Source organism: Myxocyprinus asiaticus, chromosome 23 (assembly GCF_019703515.2).
Source record: "Myxocyprinus asiaticus isolate MX2 ecotype Aquarium Trade chromosome 23, UBuf_Myxa_2, whole genome shotgun sequence".
In the NCBI taxonomy this organism is placed as follows: Eukaryota; Metazoa; Chordata; class Actinopteri; order Cypriniformes; family Catostomidae; genus Myxocyprinus; species Myxocyprinus asiaticus.
The window spans coordinates 4,147,489-4,168,837 of NC_059366.1; the positions used below are offsets into that span (position 1 = coordinate 4,147,489).

General features: G+C 36.3%; 1 protein-coding gene across 2 annotated transcripts in view; it reads left to right on the plus strand.

Moving 5' to 3' along the window:
* LOC127413611 (leucine-rich repeat-containing protein 1-like) overlaps nt 1-21,349 on the plus strand; it is a 159,098-nt gene that overhangs the window by 68,112 nt on the left and 69,637 nt on the right. For both annotated transcript variants that reach the window (XM_051650890.1, XM_051650891.1), the window contains exons 5-10: nt 6,440-6,496; nt 6,592-6,655; nt 7,469-7,543; nt 10,965-11,109; nt 11,475-11,593; nt 16,386-16,469. In XM_051650890.1, coding sequence (XP_051506850.1) covers nt 6,440-6,496; nt 6,592-6,655; nt 7,469-7,543; nt 10,965-11,109; nt 11,475-11,593; nt 16,386-16,469 — 544 coding nt within the window. The remainder of the gene's footprint in view (nt 1-6,439; nt 6,497-6,591; nt 6,656-7,468; nt 7,544-10,964; nt 11,110-11,474; nt 11,594-16,385; nt 16,470-21,349) is intronic.

Consider the following 21,349-nt stretch of genomic DNA (forward strand, 5'->3'; position numbering starts at 1 on the left):
AGCTTAATTAACATCAGTACTGTATGTTTAGTATCAGTCAATTGCTGACCATTAAAATAAAGAATAAATAAAATAAATAGCTTAATTAACATCAGTACTGTATGTTTAGTATCAGTCAAATGCTGACCATTAAAATAAAGAATAAATAAAAATAAAATAAATAGCTCAATTAACATCAGTACTGTATGTTTAGTATCAGTCAAATGCTGACCATTAAAATAAAGAATAAATAAAAATAAAATAAATAGCTTAATTAACATCAGTACTGTATGTTTAGTATCAGTCAATTGCTGACCATTAAAATAAAGAATAAATAAAATAAATAGCTTAATTAACATCAGTACTGTATGTTTAGTATCAGTCAAATGCTGACCATTAAAATAAAGAATAAATAAAAATAAAATAAATAGCTTAATTAACATCAGTACTGTATGTTTAGTATCAGTCAATTGCTGACCATTAAAATAAAGAATAAATACAAATACAATAAATAGCTAAATAAATATCAGTACTGTATGTTTAGTATCATTAAAATGCTGACCATTTAAATAAAGAATAAATAAATTAAAATAAATAGCTAAATAAACATCAGGGGCCGGTTGCACCAGCTACACGTATGTTACAACTTAGCCTAGTTGTGGCGTAAATGGGCACTAAATCACAATTTACACTCTACTAAATATTTGAGCATTGCACCATTAAATTTATGTAGAACGTAACTCTACGTATAAACTAAATATATACAGCAGCCTCCGACCAGGAGTAACTGATGGAATAAAAGATCATGTTTTGGTTGACGGGCATCAGTCCTTTCGACATATATGATGATGTTGGCATTTACACTCATTTACATTTACGAGAGAGGAAAAAAAAACTGAAGCGGCTCTTCAGCATGAAACCGTTCTAACGGTGCCGTTTTTAGGGTGCATCGCCCGGTGTCAAGTTTCAACACATTCAAAATATATATAGGATATTAAAATGAATAAATGTCTATTTTTCCAGCCTACTGTATTAGTATTTATCACCCCACATTTATTTTAGATACAGTTCCTATATATTATTATTTACACAGGGCAAATATACTATTTATTAAATCTACTTTTATTACGCATCCTCTTTTAATGTCTGGAAAACCAGACTTTTAAATATTTCATTTTATAAATGCAACGACTGGAATTGTTCGGTTGAAGGGGGTACCAAACTGTGAATCCTGAACAAAACAGTTTGGTGAATACTAGGGGTGTGCGAAACTAGTCGACTAAACGGTTCTGATGCTGCTAGTCGACACTGGAATTACTATTCAGTTAATATTCCCCCCATTAAACTGATAATAATTTTTACACATTTACGTTTGGTTTTATATTTTTACAGAGGCTGCACTTAAATTACTGTCATATTAATGTTACATATTTTAAATAGAATTAATAATAAAAATATTATTTAAAAAGAGGATATCTGGAGCAGATACCGAGTTTAAATTATATGTAATTTACACCATAAATTTTCATAGCTATGCAGATGACTTACAGTTGTATTTGTCAGGAAAATGTCTTCTCGCTAGACAAGCAAACTCAGTAAAATAGTTATGAAATCACTTCGGTGGTGCGGGAATCGGCTTTCCAAATGTTTGAGAGTCCCTAAGGATGTTTTCACATTTGAGTCATCTTTACATCTGTGCATGCTTGGATGTTATTTTTCCACTGAGCGGGCTTTTTCAAGCGCAGGATAGCCGCCTCAGGTGAGTGAAGTTCCGTCTTTCACCGGACCATGCCCACGTGTTAATTTTACTCATCAAAAAATGTATGCTGTTGAGTAAGTAGCCTAGAAAATAACTGTTTTAGACTAGGTATGCCATTTTTTTAATCTGCTGATTAAGAAGGCTGTTTTCAATGAGGTGCCGACTGCTTAACGTGTTAAACTATCTTTTATTCTGTGTGCACGTCATGTTTAGAGTACATTAGGTTTATTGTAGGCTATTTTTTCTATCCTATAGCTACTATTTATTTATTTTTTATTTATTTATTTGTATTTATTTTTTTACATTGTAACTGTTATTGGTTAACGTTCTTTAATGAACAGCTGTCATATTTGATCAATGGTTCATGCATGACTGCACGTCGTGAAATACGCGCAACTTTTCAGCACATTTTTTTCTCTCATAGATTTGGCTTACCTGTTAATTATTTTCAACAATGTCCTGACTGTTTTAATATGTTAAGTAACTTTTACTTGGTGATTTCTGTTTAGAACAGGCTTTTAGGGTTGTTCCATTGATCCTGCACTATTCATTCAATTGTTTTCTATAAATATGTTGATTGAATGTTGATTCAGTGAATGCGTGTCATGTTCTATATTTAAAGTACAATGATTATAATTCAAGGCGAGCACGTCGCAGATAAATGCCCCTTTTCAGTGGAATTTAGCATCGGATTTGGAAAAGATTAAGTATTTTAAATGGGTCGCACAAAAACATTTTTTTTCTTTTTTTACTGTTTTCTGAAGGTTGGTTTCTCTTTAGACTAGTCCACTAGTCGGTTACAAAACTGCCGTTTAAACGACAGTCAAATTAGTCGTAGCACACATCCCTAGTGAATACTTGTTTACACGCTGACAACAATGGAAGTAGCTATGTGGTTAGCTAGTTAGCTGTAAGTTCGTTGCCACGGAGAGTAAAAGATGGACTTTATTTACTTTACAGCATTGCTTCTCACCAATTAGGTAACAGCAAAGCATGAAATCAACACTCACCACACACAATCCACCACTACACCACTGTCTGCTGAGCTGCAAAAAGATGCTCTGTTTACCTTTCAATCTGCTACATTACTGACTGCACTGACAAACTGTAGCTGGCTAACACAGCAAACAGATGTGATAAACATGAGTAACATGGTTGTCAGGGACAGGGTTAACGTTATATTAGTTATATAAAATGATGGGGTCATTTTTTATTAACATTTCAGTATGTATTTCACAAACTAGTTAGCAATTTAAGGAAAAGAGACCGCTCAAATCCACACCGTTTAACTCCGCCTTGTCTGCAGAGCCACCGTCAGCTCAGAGTCAGCTCTGAAAACAATGGAGTCGGAGCACACTCTGCTGGACAAACTATGCTATGACACCAATTCTAAAGCATTCTTTTCTGCATTATATGTTCTGAAAAAAGTTTTAATATCGGCGCATATCGGTAAAATATACGCCGATACCGATATATCGGTGAAAGTCTAATATTGGCAGATATATCAGTCGGGCACTAATTTTTACTTAAACATTTTTTGTGAATGAACAAGGTGTGTAAAAAAATTTTTTTGGAACTCAGTAAAATAATAATCGGCTGACCAATATATCGGTCGGGCACTACTATTAAGGCGGGGCTTAGTGAAGGGTCAATTAATGAATGTCTGACTGCTCATTATGAATCTTATTACAAGACTACTTGCCAAATAAATAAATGCACATGAAACATTGATTTGAGTTGAAATTATTTTATTAGCTCAACTGTAGAGATCTCAGAGTGATACGAGGAAAGATGGCTCAGATACACAGATGAACGGTCTGATATGTGGATGTGCAGTTGTTACTAAGAAATATCGCACCACTAGATGGCCATTGACCAATCAGAATCCATGTTTCCAGAGAGTGTAATAAGTAAAATTAGCATTTCTGTTTGGTATTTTCCTATGAGTGTTCTTCAACTAAAGGCACGTTTGGCCCTGTGGATGTCTATAAATTATACTTACAAACTCATTGGTTTAATTTTCCACTAACAATGTAAACAGTGGACATACATGCATAACAGGAGAATTCTGTCATATTTACACTGGCGGCCAAAAGTTTGCAATAATGTACAGATTTTGCTCTTATGTAATGAAATTGGTACTTTTATTCACCTGAGGCATTCAACTGATCACAATGTATAGTCAGGACATTAATAACATGAAAAATTACTATTACAATTTGAAAAAAATATTCAGAACTTCTTAAACTACTTCAAAGAGTTCTCATCAAAAAATCCTCCATGTGCAGCAATGACAGCTATGCAGATTCTTGGCATTCTAGCTGTCAGTTTGTCCAGATACTCAGGTGACATTTCACCCCACGCTTCCTGAAGCACTTGCCATAGATGTGGCTGTCTTGTCGGGCACTTCTCACACACCTTACAGTCTAACTGCTCCCACAAAAGCTCAATGGGGTTAAGATCCATAACACTCTTTTCCAATTATCTGTTGTCCAATGTCTGTGTTTCTTTGCCCACTCTAACCTTTTCTTTTTGTTTTTCTGTTTCAAAAGTGGCTTTTTCTTTGCAAATCTTCCTATAAGGCCTGCACCCGAGTCTTCTCTTTACTGTTGTACATGAAACTGGTGTTGAGTGGGTAGAATTCAATGAAGCTGTCAGCTGAGGACATGTGAGGCGTCTATTTCTCAAACTAGAGACTCTGATGTACTTATCCTCTTGTTTAGTTGTACATCTGGCCTTCTCACATCTCTTTCTGTCCTTGTTAGAGACAGTTGTCCTTTGTCTTTGAAGACTGTAGTGTACACCTTTGTATGAAATCTTCAGTTTTTTGGCAATTTCAAGCATTGTATAGTAGCGGTGTAATGGTACATTTATTCATCCCGAACCATCACGATACTGATGTCACGGTTCGGTGCATGCAGTCAGACGAAGAATACATCTGACACAGGTGATCCACACTCCAATCCAGAAGGGGGCATGCGCGGTAGTGCAATGCTGTATGCTAACCTCCACAACAGGAAAAAAGAGCAGAAGAAGAGACATCTATGCACCAACCCAAAACAAGAATGGCTTCTCCTAATGCACAAGTTTTATTTTTCATTATTCTATTTATTTTGTACTTTTATAACACAAGAGATGCTTTTTCAGTTTTGTAGCTGATTGTGACCAAATACCTTTTGTTTTTTATCAACCCTACAAAAAAATATGACATATGCAAGAATGCATTCTGTTTACTGCTTAGTGCTTAATACACTAAAGGAGGCTGTACTGTACCAACTACCTCAGGGGGTACTGTATGCCGCTAGGTGGAACAAACTGTAATTTGCACTACTGTCTGTTCAAAATAAATGAAAAGAAATCTAGCATTTGGGATTTGATGCTTTTTCCTGTTGTACCAAACTCGTATCGAACCGTGACCCCAAAACCGAGGTACGTACCGAACCGTGACTTCTGTGTACCGTTACACCCCTATTGTATAGCCTTCATTCCTCAAAACAATGACTGACTGATGAGTTTCTAGAGAAAGCTGTTTCTTTTTTGCCATTTATGACCTAATATTGACCTGAAGACATGTCAGTCTATTGCATACTGTGGCAACTCAAAAACAAACTCAAAGACAATGTTAAGCTTCATTTAATGAACCAAATAACTTTCAGCTGTGTTTGATATAATGGCAAGTGATTTTCTAGTAACAAATGATCAATTTAGCATGATTACTCAAGGATAAGGTGTTGGAGTGATGGCTGCTGGAAATGGGGTCTGTCTAGATTTGATCAAAAATAACTTTTTTTCTAATAGTGATGGTGCTGTTTTTTACATCAGTAATGTCCTGACTATACTTTGTGATCAGCTGAATGCCACTTTGGTGGATTAAAGTACCAATTTCCTTCTGATATTCTTTTTTATTTATTAAATTTGTCTGAAACATCTTAAACAAATGTCATTATCATAACATGTCATTTTACCATTTGTTTTGTGGTGGAATTGACTTTGTCCTGCTAAAGGTAATTTCATAGCTAGCACTTGATGTAACCTAAATACACACAATTAAATAACAGTTTTACACTTTTTGCAACTATTTGCAAACTAGAGCTTGATTGGAAATAATAATCTCACAAAGGTCACACAAGTGATACACACATGTCTCATATGTCATCTCCAGCATGCTCTTCACTGCCACTGCTGCCTTCTTGCTAATAAAGTACAGTAACTGTTTTTGGGGGGTAAAACTATGTCAGGGCAACATTTTTACAATTTTGATATTGAAATGTATACAAATTTTGAATTGGTTTATTTAATTATTTTTTGTATTTTAAATTAAGTTTTTAAAAATGTTATGATTTTTATTTTTATGATGATTTTTCTAGTTTAAGATTGAAAGTCTGGCTCTGGGACATGGATGAAGCAATACAATCTATATATTAAATGCAGTGTAAAAATAAATGAGATAAAGGCATGGTAAAAAGTCAAAGACAGTTTTAATGTGACCTTTATATAAGAAAATAGTTGAAATCTGTTGGTTAAAAAAAAAACCCTGGGACATTCATTTAAAGTGCGTGTAGTTGAACAAAATCCCTTATCCTCATTTGCTACTACATATGCATCATGGCAAGATAATGTACAGCTTTGCCGATCACTCCAAATGTGTAAAGGTTCACATGAACCTGTTTTTAATGATTGTGCAATGTTTTTGTTTTCTAGCCTCTGTAACTTGGTATCACTGGAACTCCGGGAAAACTTGCTGACGTATTTACCAGAGTAAGTTTAAACCTCTCAATGGTGTGTGTGTGTGTGCACATGCTTCATTAAAGACAGAGGTAAATGTAAATTAATATTCATTCCAATCATTTCAGGTCTGTGTCTCAGCTTCACAAACTTGAAGAACTTGATGTAGGAAATAATGAACTGTATAATTTGGTAAGTGTTGACATTTACATAACATGGTCATATTTCATCCCAATATGTTTTTTATTGCGACATTTATTTTCACATCAATTAAGCACATTTTCCCTCCAAATTCTCATTATTGTAATGTTTTTGGACATTTTTCTTTTGTCATTTTTTTTTTTTTATCGCTATTATTTTCATTAATGATTCTCATTGCATTCTCTTTACCATAATACATGTTTCATAATACAGCGTTTTTATTTTTATATATCAGTTTCATAAAAAAATACAGGACAGGAATACAATACAATAGTGTTTTTACAAATCATCACTTTTTTATGTTAAACGGTTTTATATATATATATACTATTTTACACAAAACATTATATCGTTTTATACAGCAAAGTACAAGACAGTATTTTTTTAAATGACAATAAAAATATTTTTTTGTTTAAATCAGCATAAATTAAAGGCAGTACAACAAATACTACCATGATTTATAAATACTCTATAATACTTAGATAATATATATTTTTTTCTCCTCATTGCAGTAATGAGGATGGTGGTGGGGGAACTTAATTGTCACGATGCAAACAATCTTAATTGAAACATTGGCCTATTCTTTCAGGCACTGATTTAGTTTTAGGAGGGGTAAAATGCTCATTTCCATGAATGTAAGCTCTGTTTGACAGAGGCAAGCTTGTGGTGGGCTTAAGACAGGCTACACTGGAATGTTCTGAAATGTTTGGCATTGGTCTGAAGCATTCTTGTGCACGTCGGTTACAGTCACCTACTGCAAGCCTGTTGCTCCATCTGAACTGTGTCAAACTTGTTTTCCTGCAGCCGGAGACAATAGGCTGTCTCATCAGTCTAAAAGACCTGTGGCTGGATGGAAACCAGTTGTCTGACATACCACCGGTAAAGTATTCCTCAAATGTCCTGTTTATGTCATATAAAAAATCATTCTTTCTACCTCATGTACACTAGACTCATGCATTGAAGGATGAATCACCTTTCTCGGTTAATTTATTAATTGATGTTTGCGTGTGAGTGAGTGTCCTGGTCAAATAACTGTCATATTTACCTAGCTGACATTAGGGCTGGGCCTTATGAAAAAATTATATCTTGATATTTTTCAACCTTTTGAAGATATTCAAGATATATTTCAATATGTATGTATTTGCTCATCATTTCATCCAAGTAGATTTAAAATGTTTAAAGCAAGAAGTAAAATGCAGTGAAAATCTAGTTTAAAATAATTAAGGCACACTGTTTTCACTAAATGAACTCAAGAAAGAATTATATTTAATCATTTCATTTTATATGTGCCAATAGAACAATATGTAATATTAAACAGCAATATTTACCTACATAGAGGGATGCAGCGATTTAGAAATGTATGATACCGATACTGATACCTATAACCCCCAATTATTTTTGTCTGTTGATCTAGAACTTAATTTAAATCAAATTAAGACATCAAAACATTTTTATGTATTATAGAAAGGATTGATAACAGATGAATAGTTTTTGAAACATAGCATATAAACAAAGTTTACTATTTGAATTGGAAAAAGTATGCCCTATCTGCTTTTATTATTGGTCAGTCAGACAGATATGGTAATGCTAATATTGGCTGATACCAGTATCGTCTCCGATATATAATGCATCCCTGCCTACCAATTGTTTTTACAAATAAATTTAAATACATGAAAAATGCCATGAGTTTAGTTATCTGACCATTGTTGAGTGATTACGCAAATCATTTGTTCTTGAAATGACAGTGGACATTGTGAATTGATTCATAAAAATGAATCAAACTTGCCAATTCTAACACTGTTTTTGCTATTGCAGTTTAAATTAGAGACGCTGTTAAAACATCTGTCTTAATGTCCTCATACTTGCAAGTCGTGAGACAAGGATTGTAAAACAATCGGTAAAACTTTCTTTTAAGGGTCCACAAGAATGAATAAGACAGTAATTAATAACTAGATTCTGAAGAAAATGTGAGTGGCTCTTGCCGTGGCAAAACTTGTCACCACAATGTCCCACCAAGGGCTTCAGTAGACAGCTCCGAGTAAAAAGAGCCCACCCTCATATTTCTACGATGTTCTAATGCAGAGATTATGGGTGTTTCTATACGGTTGCTAGGGTGCTCTGGATGCTTGGTAGGCATTTGCCTGGGTGATACATAAATTCTTGTTTGTTAGCCTGAGTCAATTGAACCCACCCCCATGTCTCCATGATGTCCTTGTTTTGAGATATGGATGTTTCTATACAGTTGCTAGGGTGATCTGAATGGTTGCTAGGGTGTGGCTAGACAGTTGCCAAGGTAATTCTTAATGGCCACTTGAAAGCTTGAGTGACATGAGCCAACCCCCATGTCTCTCTGATATTCTTGTGCGAAGATATCCCTCTCAAACATTTTCAATGGAAGTCTGTGGGTTTCGTTTGCTAGGGTGGTCTGGATGGATGCTAGAGCATGGCTAGGTAGTTTCCAAGGTGATACTTAGACTGCTTGCTAGCTTGAGTTAAGAGAACCCACCCCCATGTCTCTATGACATTCTGATCCGAAGATATGAGCCCTCAGATTTCCTGTCAATGGTAAGTCTATGGGATTTGTTCTCAGTTTTTTCACCGGATGGCTTAAAGTCGTAGCACCTCTTTATTTAAAATTGTTTTTTTTTTTTTTTTTTAACCCAATTTGGAATGCCCAATTCCCAATGCGCTCTAAGTCCTCGTGGTGGCATAGTGACTCGCCTCAGTCCGGGTGGTGACGAATCTCAGTTGCCTCCATGTCTGAGACCTTCAATCCGCGCATCTTATCACGTGGCTTGTTGAGCACGTTACCGTGGAGACATAGCGCATGTGGAGGCTTCATGCTATTCTCCGCGGCATCCACACACAACTCGCTATGCACCCCACTGAGAGCGAGGACCACATTATGGCAACCACGAGGAGGTTACCCCATGCGACTCTACCCTCCCTAGCAACCAGGCCAATTTGGTTGCTTAGGAGACCTGGCTGGAGTCACTCAGCACGCCCTGGATTCGAACTCACGACTCCAGGGGTGGTAGTCAGCGTCTTTACTCGCTGAGATACCCAGGCCCCCGCACTTGTCTCCTTATTAAGCTGGTTGATTTGACACCTCGTTCATGGGTTTACGACAAACGATGCAGAACGAGTTTGCTGCCGCCCTAAACGAAGGACAGAGAAACTGTAATACTGAAGCCTTGCTAAAGCAAGTGCCAGTAATGAACTGAATGTAGAGTAAGGGAATCTTAGCTGTAATTTACAGCTTATTTTTGTGTCGAAAGTTTTGTAATTAGTGCTCCATATCAGAGATAAAATTTCAGGTTTACTAAACAATATTAAGATAGTAATTAAGGCTAATTATTATTGTCCTTTCAAGTCTGTTACTAATAAATTACTCAAATCTTCTATTTTATTTGCATGTGTTTCAATTACAATAAAACCCTCTGAGCTTTTTTTAGCTTACTGCAAATACTGTAAACGCCTAAAGGGGCGATCACACTACACTTCGCACTCCATTCACTCCCATTCAAACGCATCTGAACATGGGAGAACGTAAACACAGATTAAACTGGTTTCAATGCAAAAATGTCATATTTCTTACTAGATGTAGTTTTGTTGCCATTTCTCTCAAAGACAAACTTCTCTGAGATCGACACCATGTTGTTTTGTCACATGACTCCTTGCATCAAATGTTTAACCCTTTACTGAGTCCAGAGTGTCCTGAACTGAGATTAGTCGGTTCAAATGAAATTAAATTATGCGTAGCGTGTAGCGAAGCCAAAACACAATGTCCTCGGAGGACGACGCAGGGTCGCACAAGGTACATTTTTTATAACTGTCTCATTCATGCTTAACTAGTGCATACCAAATAAATGTTACCAAATAAATCTAATGGTACGGTCTTTAGGAAACTTAATGGCAGATTAAAAAGCAAGTCAAAATCAATGGGATATTTACAGTGTTGCTCACGTTTATTTTGTCTGCAAAGTCATTGTGAGTATATCGTAAATGTTTGAAATATCGCCCAGCCCTAGTTGACATCTTACATTATCATATACGTTCAGCTGTTGCCTCTTTATCTGAGTTTTATTTCTTTCATTTTGTGTTTTGTATTGTGACAAATGTAATGGTACTTCATATCAATTTACATTTGAACAGTATTTTTTTTATTTTTAAGTCAAGCACTTACATTTGACAATATCCAGAGGCTTTTAATAATGTTGTGGGTGTGTTTTCATGTGGTTGTCTCTGTATGTGCTTGGTTACATGCATGTTTGCTAAGTGTGTACTCTTTGTTCCTCAGGAACTTGGTGGGATGAGAAGCCTTACTTGTCTAGATGTATCAGAGAATAAGATAGAGCACCTCCCAGAGGAGATGGGAAACCTGCTTTCCCTCACAGACCTCCTGGTGTCCCAGAACCTCATTGACATGCTGCCCGAGAGCATAGGTCAGTGGTCATGCACCGCAGGGCCTGTGTGCTTCTTTAGATAGACAATTAGTTATAACACGTCCAGTCACTTGTTAATATTATTACTGATGGAGTTGTGAATGTGTTGTGTTAATTGTGTAGCTGACATGAAATTTTAATCCCCTCGTATCATTATTATTATAATACATGCTTTTTTATGACATCATATACATTGATAGAATGTGGAACTTGTGCATTCTTTAAAAAGCTCAAATGTGATTTAAAATGAAAAGAAAAAAGAAAACAAAAATGATGAAAAATAATGTGTAAAGACACGCCCATTAAGGTTGCTTAATGTCTTTTTCAGTTTTCACAGTATTCTTACTATATCTGTTCTTCCTTAGGAAAATTAAGATGGCTTTCGATATTGAAAGCGGATCAGAACCAATTAGTGCAGCTGCCGGAGAGCATCGGCAACTGTGAAAGCCTATCTGAACTGGTGCTGACTGAAAACCAGCTGGTTGTAAGTTACCATTACATGTGAATCACCTGAGTGTACTAACTATGTGCATTTATTTCCCTCAGGACTGTGTATCGAGCCAGTCAATGTTAGAGGAAATAAAAATCAGCAGATGTAGAATCAGCTCAGACTTGCTGTAAAACAGTGTTAAAAGTGTGGGTGGTGTCAGAATTTTTAAACGTGAAACCGATTTCATCCACTATTACCCTCGAATCTGAATTTGAGATCTCAGATTTGCGCAAAGCCTTCTCTTAAATGGAAATGATGTCATCATTTACTCGCCCTCATGTCGTTCCAGACTTTATTTGTTCCTTGGAACACAAAAGGCGATTTTATGAGCTATTCCTATAAGTGAATGGCCAAACCCCTTAGGGTTGGGCTTTAATGAATTGCATGTAACGCCGGTTCATATTAAGAATACATTAATGAAGTAACTGTATTCAGCCCTCATTATGTTTTTAAGCACCTTAACTCAGAATACAGTTACTTTATAAAAAGAATACTACTCTCATAATGACCACAAAATTCTTGTCAATAGACCTTATTCAAAGCAGTGCCATGTTTGATTTTTGACTTGAAAACAAGGCTGTGAGGAATAGACTTTCCATCTTTTCAATGGCATCCACTGTATAAAGCTCCTAGATCACATCTCATTTTCCACAACATCATGTTGTCTGGAGTTTTTTGTCTATGGAAATTTCTTGTAAAGACGTCTTTTCAGTGTTCCGTCAGCGTATCGATACAAAACACTTTAACTAGTTTATTCCCGAAGGCCGTGGACGGCCTTTGTTTTCAATTGTTTGCATTCAGCACATGTGTACAGTATCGCTCTATTAAGTAACCTGGTCAACCAATGCACCATTTAAAAGATCTAAGGCTGCAGATTCCTTCCAATGAAAGCACTGATCAATCTAAATTACTTTCAGCCAATGATTTCATATTTTGTGTAAAGAGTGCACAATAGACAACACAACAACAAAGCAGGAAGTCCTTACCTTGATTTTGTTATGGCAATGTAGATTTTGATCCAGCAATGATGACATCCATCTGTTTTGACTGCAATAGTCCATTACACGACATCCATAGTAAATCTTTGCCCAAAAACACGCAAACAAATAAAAATCCATAGAACTTCCATTGTTTACATCATGAAATTCAGTAAACACGATGACGTCATCCTTTTTATTTGACAAACTATGCACGTCTAACGTGCCCTACGCTAAAATAAAACGTATAAATGCATTTAGTAGAGTGTCTGGAACAGAAGTATCGCACCCCTGATGTTTTCTGAATAAAACTGGCTTCATAGTTTTAGAAAATAGCACATGAGAACAGCCGTTTCTGATGATGTCTGTTCATGCAAAGGCAAATTTGTTTGGTTAAAAAAAATCTACCAATAGCACTCTAGAGGGTTGTAATTTATGAGAACATGTAACCAATGAAATTACGAATACGGCAATATGTGTGTGTTGATAATTTGCATAAATTATTGCATCATTTCATAAGTGAGAACACTTCTCATTGGAAGATTCAAATGTGCACGCTCGGTCTCCTTGACAACGCTGGCCTTTCTGAAAGGCACCCAGGCAAGACTTGGATAAAGGCTTGCAGAAAGCTAATTCTTTTTTTTTTTTTTTTTTTTGCTAACTAATTTTGCTAGTATCACCTTCAAATTTGAAACATAGCTTGGTAAAACTTAGGGCTTTAACCTGTTATGTTTTGTGTCTATCCCACAGCATTGTGTATTTATTTAATAATACATTTTTGAATTTAACTTTTTCTTTTGTGTTTGCACTTCATCTCGGTGTTAGTAACAGATTAAGTAATTTTGAAGATTTCATAGTAAAGTCTCAAGTGTTAGCTTTCTAAAGATACTTGATTCTGTGTGTAGTCAGAGGGACTCATGAGCAGTAATCCTTTTATTTTGCATATGCCATTTACCCTGTTCCTCACCAAAGTGGGGGTGCCAGGTAACAGGTTAAACAACCAGACAATCCATTACCGACCATTAGTGGATTTTGACGATACTGATAACTAAGGTAGTGGAAAAGGCTTACAACTGATTAAATGGCCGATAGTCTTAAAAATAGATTTATAGATTGTAAAAAATTAAGAAATTATTTGTCTTCACTTACAATGATGGGCATGGACTTAGCTGCTACAAGAGCCCAAAATGAATAAAATCCTAGATGCAGTTTATTGTGCAACCAAAATCCCAATAATAACCAGAAAAATACATAAAGATTTGGTGCATAATGAGGGATTTTTAACTATAAACAACCAGAAACACTCAAGGGACTCTTATTGTAATTTTTTTATTATTATTTACAAGTTATGCAGTTGGAGACACAATGAAAAAAAAAACTATCACAACTATCGGCATAGATTTTTGCCAATAGCCGTTCCAAAAAGCAACTATCAGCACCGATGAATCGGTAAAACCATTATATCGGTCTGCCTCTACAATCCATTGAAGGGACTGTAAAGGCCCCTATATACTTCATATGAAATCGAAGAACGAACATTTGTGACATCTGTCCAAAAAGGTGTTTTTTTAGTTCATTTGGTGGTTTGTAAAAGTTCGCCTGGGCAAACTTTTAGGAAAACTTCTTACCAGCTGCTAAACACCTTCATACTGCCATTGGTCCACGTCATCAGTAGGTGTGACCTAAAGCTCTACCTTCTTTGAGGCTGACAGCTAATTATGTTTACGTTGTTCAGTCAGTCAAGATCAGAACATGAACACATCGGAATGTAAAGTTATTAGCAAACTGGTGCAAATTTACCTACAGTACATCTGTATTATCATTCGCGAAGAGACATTTTCCAACACCATGTCATGCATTTTTGTTTTTGTTTTGTTTAATTAGTCTACAGAAGGAATCAAATCTACTCAAATATTAGTGTCCATTCACTCATCACGTGTCATCTGTAGTGAAAGCCATTTACACATCTGCCCAAAGTAAGATATGTCTCTCTTATCATCATTCTTTTGCCTGTATTCTACCCATTAACCCTCTTTTAGGCCACGTCCACACAAAAACGTTTTCATTTGAAAACGCATCTTTTTCTCTACATTTTGGCCTTCCATCCACACTGAGACAGCGTATTTGTCAGCGAAAATTGAGCTTTTTAAAAGACTTAAAAACGGCAGTGTGGACAGAGTGCGTTTTGAAAACGAAAACGATATTTTCAAATGTATCCAGATTTATGTAGACGTAGCCTTATACACAGTAGTATCAGCTTCATCATAAATTACAATAACAGAGTGTAACCGGTGCATATTATAGCCGCATATAGAGTTTTAGCTCAATAGCGCCATGAATGCACAAGGTAAACATTACAAATGACACATTATGTACTGCACATATATTACTTTAAATCATCATCGAGTGGTTAAAACAGCTTCTTTTACTGACCTCATGTAAATTCTACTCATAGAATGAGGTATAAAGTCATTGATAACACATTTTAATGTCATATTAGTTGGGCGTCCTCATATTTAAATGTACTTCTGAACACCTCCCACAGTGATTTGGCAGGTGTCTGAATGTTCACAAATGCTTGGCTGTTTCAAACTACTACTTTTTTTTCTTTTCTTTTTTACCCCTGAACGAAGAAGGAAGAAGAACTTCTCTGGAAGTATATCGGAGCCTTAAGTCTATCCCTCACAGCCTGGTTGTCTTTCCCATCAAAAATTAAAGATGGCATTACTGTGAATATGGTCCATCAAGTGAAAAAGAAGTTTGTGCAGTGTTGCCAGGGTCACACTTTCACTCCAAATTGGGCTAATTGAAAACACAATCGTGGGTTAAAATAATAGAATTGTGAGTTGCGGTGTTTGGATACTTTAAAAATGGACATTGGTTGCAAAAATGTTTGATGGTAGACACTAGATAATTGTAAGTAGCTACTGTGAGATTTGACGTATGGGCAAATAATTCAATGTGACACATATTGTAACATACAGGCATATTAATATGAGTATTTCACATTTTAAAAAACATTTCATATGAAGTGATTCACAAAAAATATAAAACTGACAATTAAAAATAAAGGAAGAGTAAATAATTGCATATGGAAACAAGCAAGCTTTGTTAAAATCATTCATATTGATCATTGTCACATGACCTCAATATGTTGCATGTTTAATTTCTGCAAGTTATCATCTTGAAAATAAATATGGTTAATTTGAATTTTTTTGTATGCAGTTTTGTGTCTAAATCTATTCATCTTTGTCAGACCAATCAAATAATGGTTTTAAAGTTTAAAATGTTAAAAATGCCATTCTGAACATTCACAGACAACTCTGTCCTGTCGCTACAATTTCACAGCTCAGAGAATCTAGCTATTTAGGTTTTTAGATTTACTTCAGATGTTAAAAGGCGGGGTGGGGGGGTTAGCAGTTCAGATAAGTTAATAATGACATATTGAACATAATTCTTTCAATTGTGCTTTGCTTTAATAAATATTGTTCTTGAATTATACTTACTTCCATTACTTTTTTATGTGATGTGTCAGAATACATTACTAAGTAAATGCATTAAAGAGAGAGTATTTAATATTAATTTAATAAAGAGTATTTAATACTTTAAGTATTCTGCCCAATCCCTTGTAATAAACCTCTAATAAACGGTAATAAGCACAACCCTGAAAACACCTTTGCCTGCTGATTAGGGTTGTCATGTGCTCTTATTAATGGTATTAAAGCATGTAAAGAATTTTTTTTTTAACATGTTTTTCCTTTAAGTATTGATGGTGGAATGTCTGTTTTTTTTTTTTTTTTTTTTCTCAGAATTTGCCTAGAAGTATTGGAAAACTAAAGAAACTGTCTAACTTCAACTGTGATAAGAATCGCCTAATGTCTTTACCGAAAGAGGTATGTGATCCTGGTCTTGACTTGAGTTGGGGAGTAAATTAGTGTTGTTAATTGTTATAGTTGAGTTTAACTATTGTTAAAACTTCCCAGAACTGATTTCACTCCCAAAAAAGCATCTGCTGCTGAACGCTAACAATCATGAAGTTCGTCAGAGTGTTTTGTCTGTGCGCTCTAAACTTCAAGTAGGAATATACAGTTGTGCTCAAAAGTTTGCATACCCTGGCAGAAATTGTGAAAGTTTTGCATTGATTTTGAAAATATGACTGATCATGCAAAAAAAAACTGTCTTTTATTTAAGGATAGTGATCATATGAAGCCATTTATTATCACATAGTTGTTTGGCTCCTTTTTAAATCATAATGATAACAGAAATCACCCAAATGGCCCTGATCAAAAGTTTGCATACCCATGAATGTTTGGCCTTGTTACAGACACACAAGGTGACACACACAGGTTTAAATGGCAATTAAAGGTTAATTTCCCACACCTGTGGCTTTTAAATTGCAGTTAGTGTCTGTGTATAAATAGTCAATGAGTTTGTTAGCTCTCACGTGGATGCACTGAGCAGGCTAGATACTGAGCCATGGGGAGCAGAAAAGAACTGTCAAAAGACCTGCATAACAAGGTAATGGAACTTTATAAAGATGGAAAAGGATATAAAAAGATATCCAAAGCCTTGAAAATGCCAGTCAGTACTGTTCAATCATTAAGAAGTTGAAAATTCGGGGATTTCTTGATACCAAGCCAAGGTCAGGTAGACCAAGAAAGATTTCAGCCACAACTGCCAGAAGAATTGTTCGGGATACAAAGAAAAACCCACAGGTAACCTCAGGAGAAATACAGGCTGCTCTGGAAAAAGACTGTGTGGTTGTTTCAAGGAGCACAATACGATGATATTTGAACAAAAATGAGCTACATGGTCGAGTTGCCAGAAAGAAGCCAATGCCACAAAAAAGCCCGCTTACAATATGCCCGACAACACCTTGACAGCTTCTGTCACACTGTAATTTGGAGTGACGAGACCAAAATAGAGCTTTATGGTCACAACCATAAGCGCTATTTTTGGAGAGGGGTCAACAAGGATTGTGCTCCTTGAAACAACCACACTGTCTTTTTATCCTTTTCCATCTTTATAAAGTTCCATTACCTTGTTACGCAGGTCTTTTGACAGTTCTTTTTCTGCTCCCCATGGCTCAGTATCTTGCCTGCTCAGTGCATCCACGTGAGAGCTAACAAACTCATTGACTATTTATACACAGACACTAATTGCAATTTAAAAAGCCACAGGTGTGGGAAATTAACCTTTAATTGCCATTTAAACCTGTGTGTGTCACCTTGTGTGTCTGTAACAAGGCCAAACATTCAAGGGTATGTAAACATTTGATCAGGGCCATTTGGGTGATTTCTGTTATCATTATGATTTAAAAAGGAGCCAAACAACTATGTGATAATAAATGGCTTCATATGATCACTATCCTTAAATAAAAGACAGTTTTTTTGCATGATCAGTCATATTTTCAAAATCAATGCCAAAATTTCACAATTTCTGCCAGGGTATGCAAACTTTTGAGCACAACTGTATTACATTTAATAAAAGAGCTGTAATGGCTTCAACTTCCATTTTCATTTCTGTTTTGCGCCAGTTCCCCCAGAAGTGACAATTTTGTTCACTTGAACATGAGATGGAGTTTGTAACTTGAATGGAAACATGATTAGTGTTGACTGGATTTTGCATTCTGTTTACTGTTGAAGAAGAATAGCTATAAAGCTATAGAAATCTGAAATTTCTATAATAACGATTTTCAAACTCAAAAGTAGAAACTTCCCTAGAGGTCTTAAAGGCAGCTATAACAAACTATCTTTGAAAAGTCTATATTATTTGAATCTCCATTTTGCCTCACGTTTCATGTGTAAGTGTTGCTTCTTTCTGCCTCTATTGATGAGACTGTGTGTTTGCTGTACATATGCAGTGCATGCAGTCACCTGTGGCCAATTCTTATTCATTGTTGATACAGTTTGAACTAGTATTTCTTGCTGTAGCTTGTTCACTCCCACAGTTTTCATTTAGGTGTAGCTGTAGACTTCTCCTGGCATGTGTTCACAAAGTTAGCCAACCATTTCCGTATTAAGCTTAAAGTACTATGACTAGTAACAGTTTTAATTGTAATATGTGTTTTGGTAATTGCTTCGAAAACATCATATTATTACATGAGTATAACGAGGAGGAGGGTGTGGCCGGGCCGTGATGATGCATGGCCGGCGCTTTATCAGCTGATCAGTGGGAGAGCGAGATAAAGTGGAGCCGGAGACACCAGTTCGAGAGAGAGAGAAAGAGAGAGAGAGAGAGAGAGACTCACGCAGCCACGCTGTATGTGTGTCAGTTCGTTTATGTTTTATGTTAAGTTCATTAATATCTTTACATTTTACATTGACTGTACAGCTGGTTCCCGTCGCCTCCTTGCCCATCCATATACTGTTGCAGTGAGTGAGTGGAAAAGAGATTGTCCTGCAGTTATTTCTAAACTGAAATACTGAAATGTGAAATGACTCTTACACTGGTTTGAAGTCAGTGGTCTTTCTTTTAATGGCTTGCTTCACTGAAGGACTTTGATTTGTGTTTATGGCCAAAGCAAGTCCTTGAAGTTAATACATTTCTGATAAAGGTATAATATTTTGTTGCACATGAAAGGCAAGAACATTTTAGAAGTCTCTTAGAAGGTTATGTAGGGCTTAACTGGTTGTTTAGATCAGTGTTACTATCAGAAATAATTGGTAATTATTTCTATAGTTATTAATTAATATTTAAATTAATTAATTGAATCGAACTCATTAAGACCTCATATGGGGCTCCAGTAAATGTAGTGCGTTACGTTTAGGAGCGGGTTTGGTTATCAGCAATAATTAATAATTATCAAAGATAATTATTAATTATTAAAATCAATAAAACATTGATGAGATTCAATGTTAGCTTTTTCTAATCCTTTAAATCAACAATTATCAAAGATAATTATCAATTATCAAAAATCAATAGAATATTAATAAGGATTAATTTTGACGGGGCACCACCCTGGAATCAGGGACTAATAACCAGGATAGTATAACAGTCTCAATATTAGATTGTTTTCTTAGGAAAATCGACATCCGAAGAATATCGATTTTCGGAAAAAAAAAAACAATGAATGAAGGCTTGAATCCGAGCACTGACGTCCCGTCAGCATGACACAGGTGTATGCAAAACAAACCAAAACACTTCTCTTTGTAATATAAATTTAAAAAATATATATGCAGTAATATCAATTAATAATTAATACAATGCAGTCAATAAACTTCCGACTTACAACTACAAACTAAACAGTGATATGATTAGATATGGAAATCAAAATAATCCTATAACACGAGGTGTGTGTGTGTGTGTGTGTGAGAGAGTGTGTGTGTGTGTGTGTGTGTGTAAGGAGGGACGCGCACAAAATGGTGGACGTGACTCTCGTGGAGGGTATGTCACGTGAGACTTCCGGCCAGGGAATATGGCTGCGAATGTGGGTGGAGAGAAACCAGTCAATGGTAGCTTAGGGACAAAGCTGAGCTTTATCACAAAGCTATCTACTAGCCAAAAATGTGTGCCAGAATGTTTGTGAGGGGTCGCGCGCGCATGTGTGTGTGTGAGAGAGAGAGAGAGAGAAGTGACGGCCCCAAAGCCGATTTCACAATCGTGGGAGAGAAAGCAGCTGTTAGTTTATCGCTCAGAGATGCGGTGGATGGCTCGTAAACCTCCCGCGGTCTTTGATTCTTTAATGGATAAACTCAGTTTGTCGGTCTCACCTTCGATGGCGGAAATGCACAACAGTCCAATGTGGTTGGACCACAATACAGCAAATCAAATTCGTGATAATTAATACCCTGAGTATTAATAATGAGCGGACATGGCGGTCCGTAAACTGTACAAGCAATAAACTTGATACACAAGAATAACACACTATAATATTCTATCTCTGCCCAGACGTAAACCTCTTACTTGAATCGCATGAGGATGCACCTAGAATGTGTGTTCATCCGTCCTTTAACTCCGACTCTGTTCCTCGAGGCTTGGGTGATGACGGGAGGCCGTTTCCTCGCTCTGTCGGTGGGCAGTACGACTGCTGATTCTCGGCGGGCTGGTGGAGAAAACAGCAACGTCGACTTGATTGAAGATGGAAGAGAAATGTTTTATTTCTTCACTTCTGCAGGCAAACGGATGAAGATGCAGATTGCTCGGCAGTCTCCTTCGGATCCGTTAGAGTGTTCGGTGAACACAGAGTAATCTCAACTCGTCCAGCGAGATGGAGATTGTATGGCCACAGTTTCAAGTCGGACGTTACTTCCTTGTGCCACGAGGCTACACCTGAGAGCAGCGATGAGCTGTGTCTACACATGGTGAGCAAAGTTGCTGGAAGCAAATCCCGGAAGCATTTCAGAGGTATTTCTACTCCTGATGATGTCATGGTTGAGGGGCATTCTGTCGTGTGCCTCATCCAATAGGAGTTGAGAGTTCAATCCTTTAGTGAGCAAGGCTTCATGGGATTTGTAGTCTGTTTTGGACTCCCTTTGTTTGATTTTGGCGCGATTTTTATCAGTAAGATTTATGACTTATGTGGGGGCCTGAGTTAGGTTTTACAACTGTGTTAGGCCTGCCTTTGTCTTCTATCTGAATACATGAGGCCCAAAAGTTAAGTCATTATTATTGCAATACTGCTGTGGTAAAAATCGAGGTACCTCTTTGTAATATCAGATACAGTATTTAAAAAACTTGTTTACACTCTTACAAAGAGAGCGTTATATTAGGAAAAACCTGTTTGAAATGTATTCTGCTGACTGTGAAGCTGCACGTGTTACTGTAAAATTCC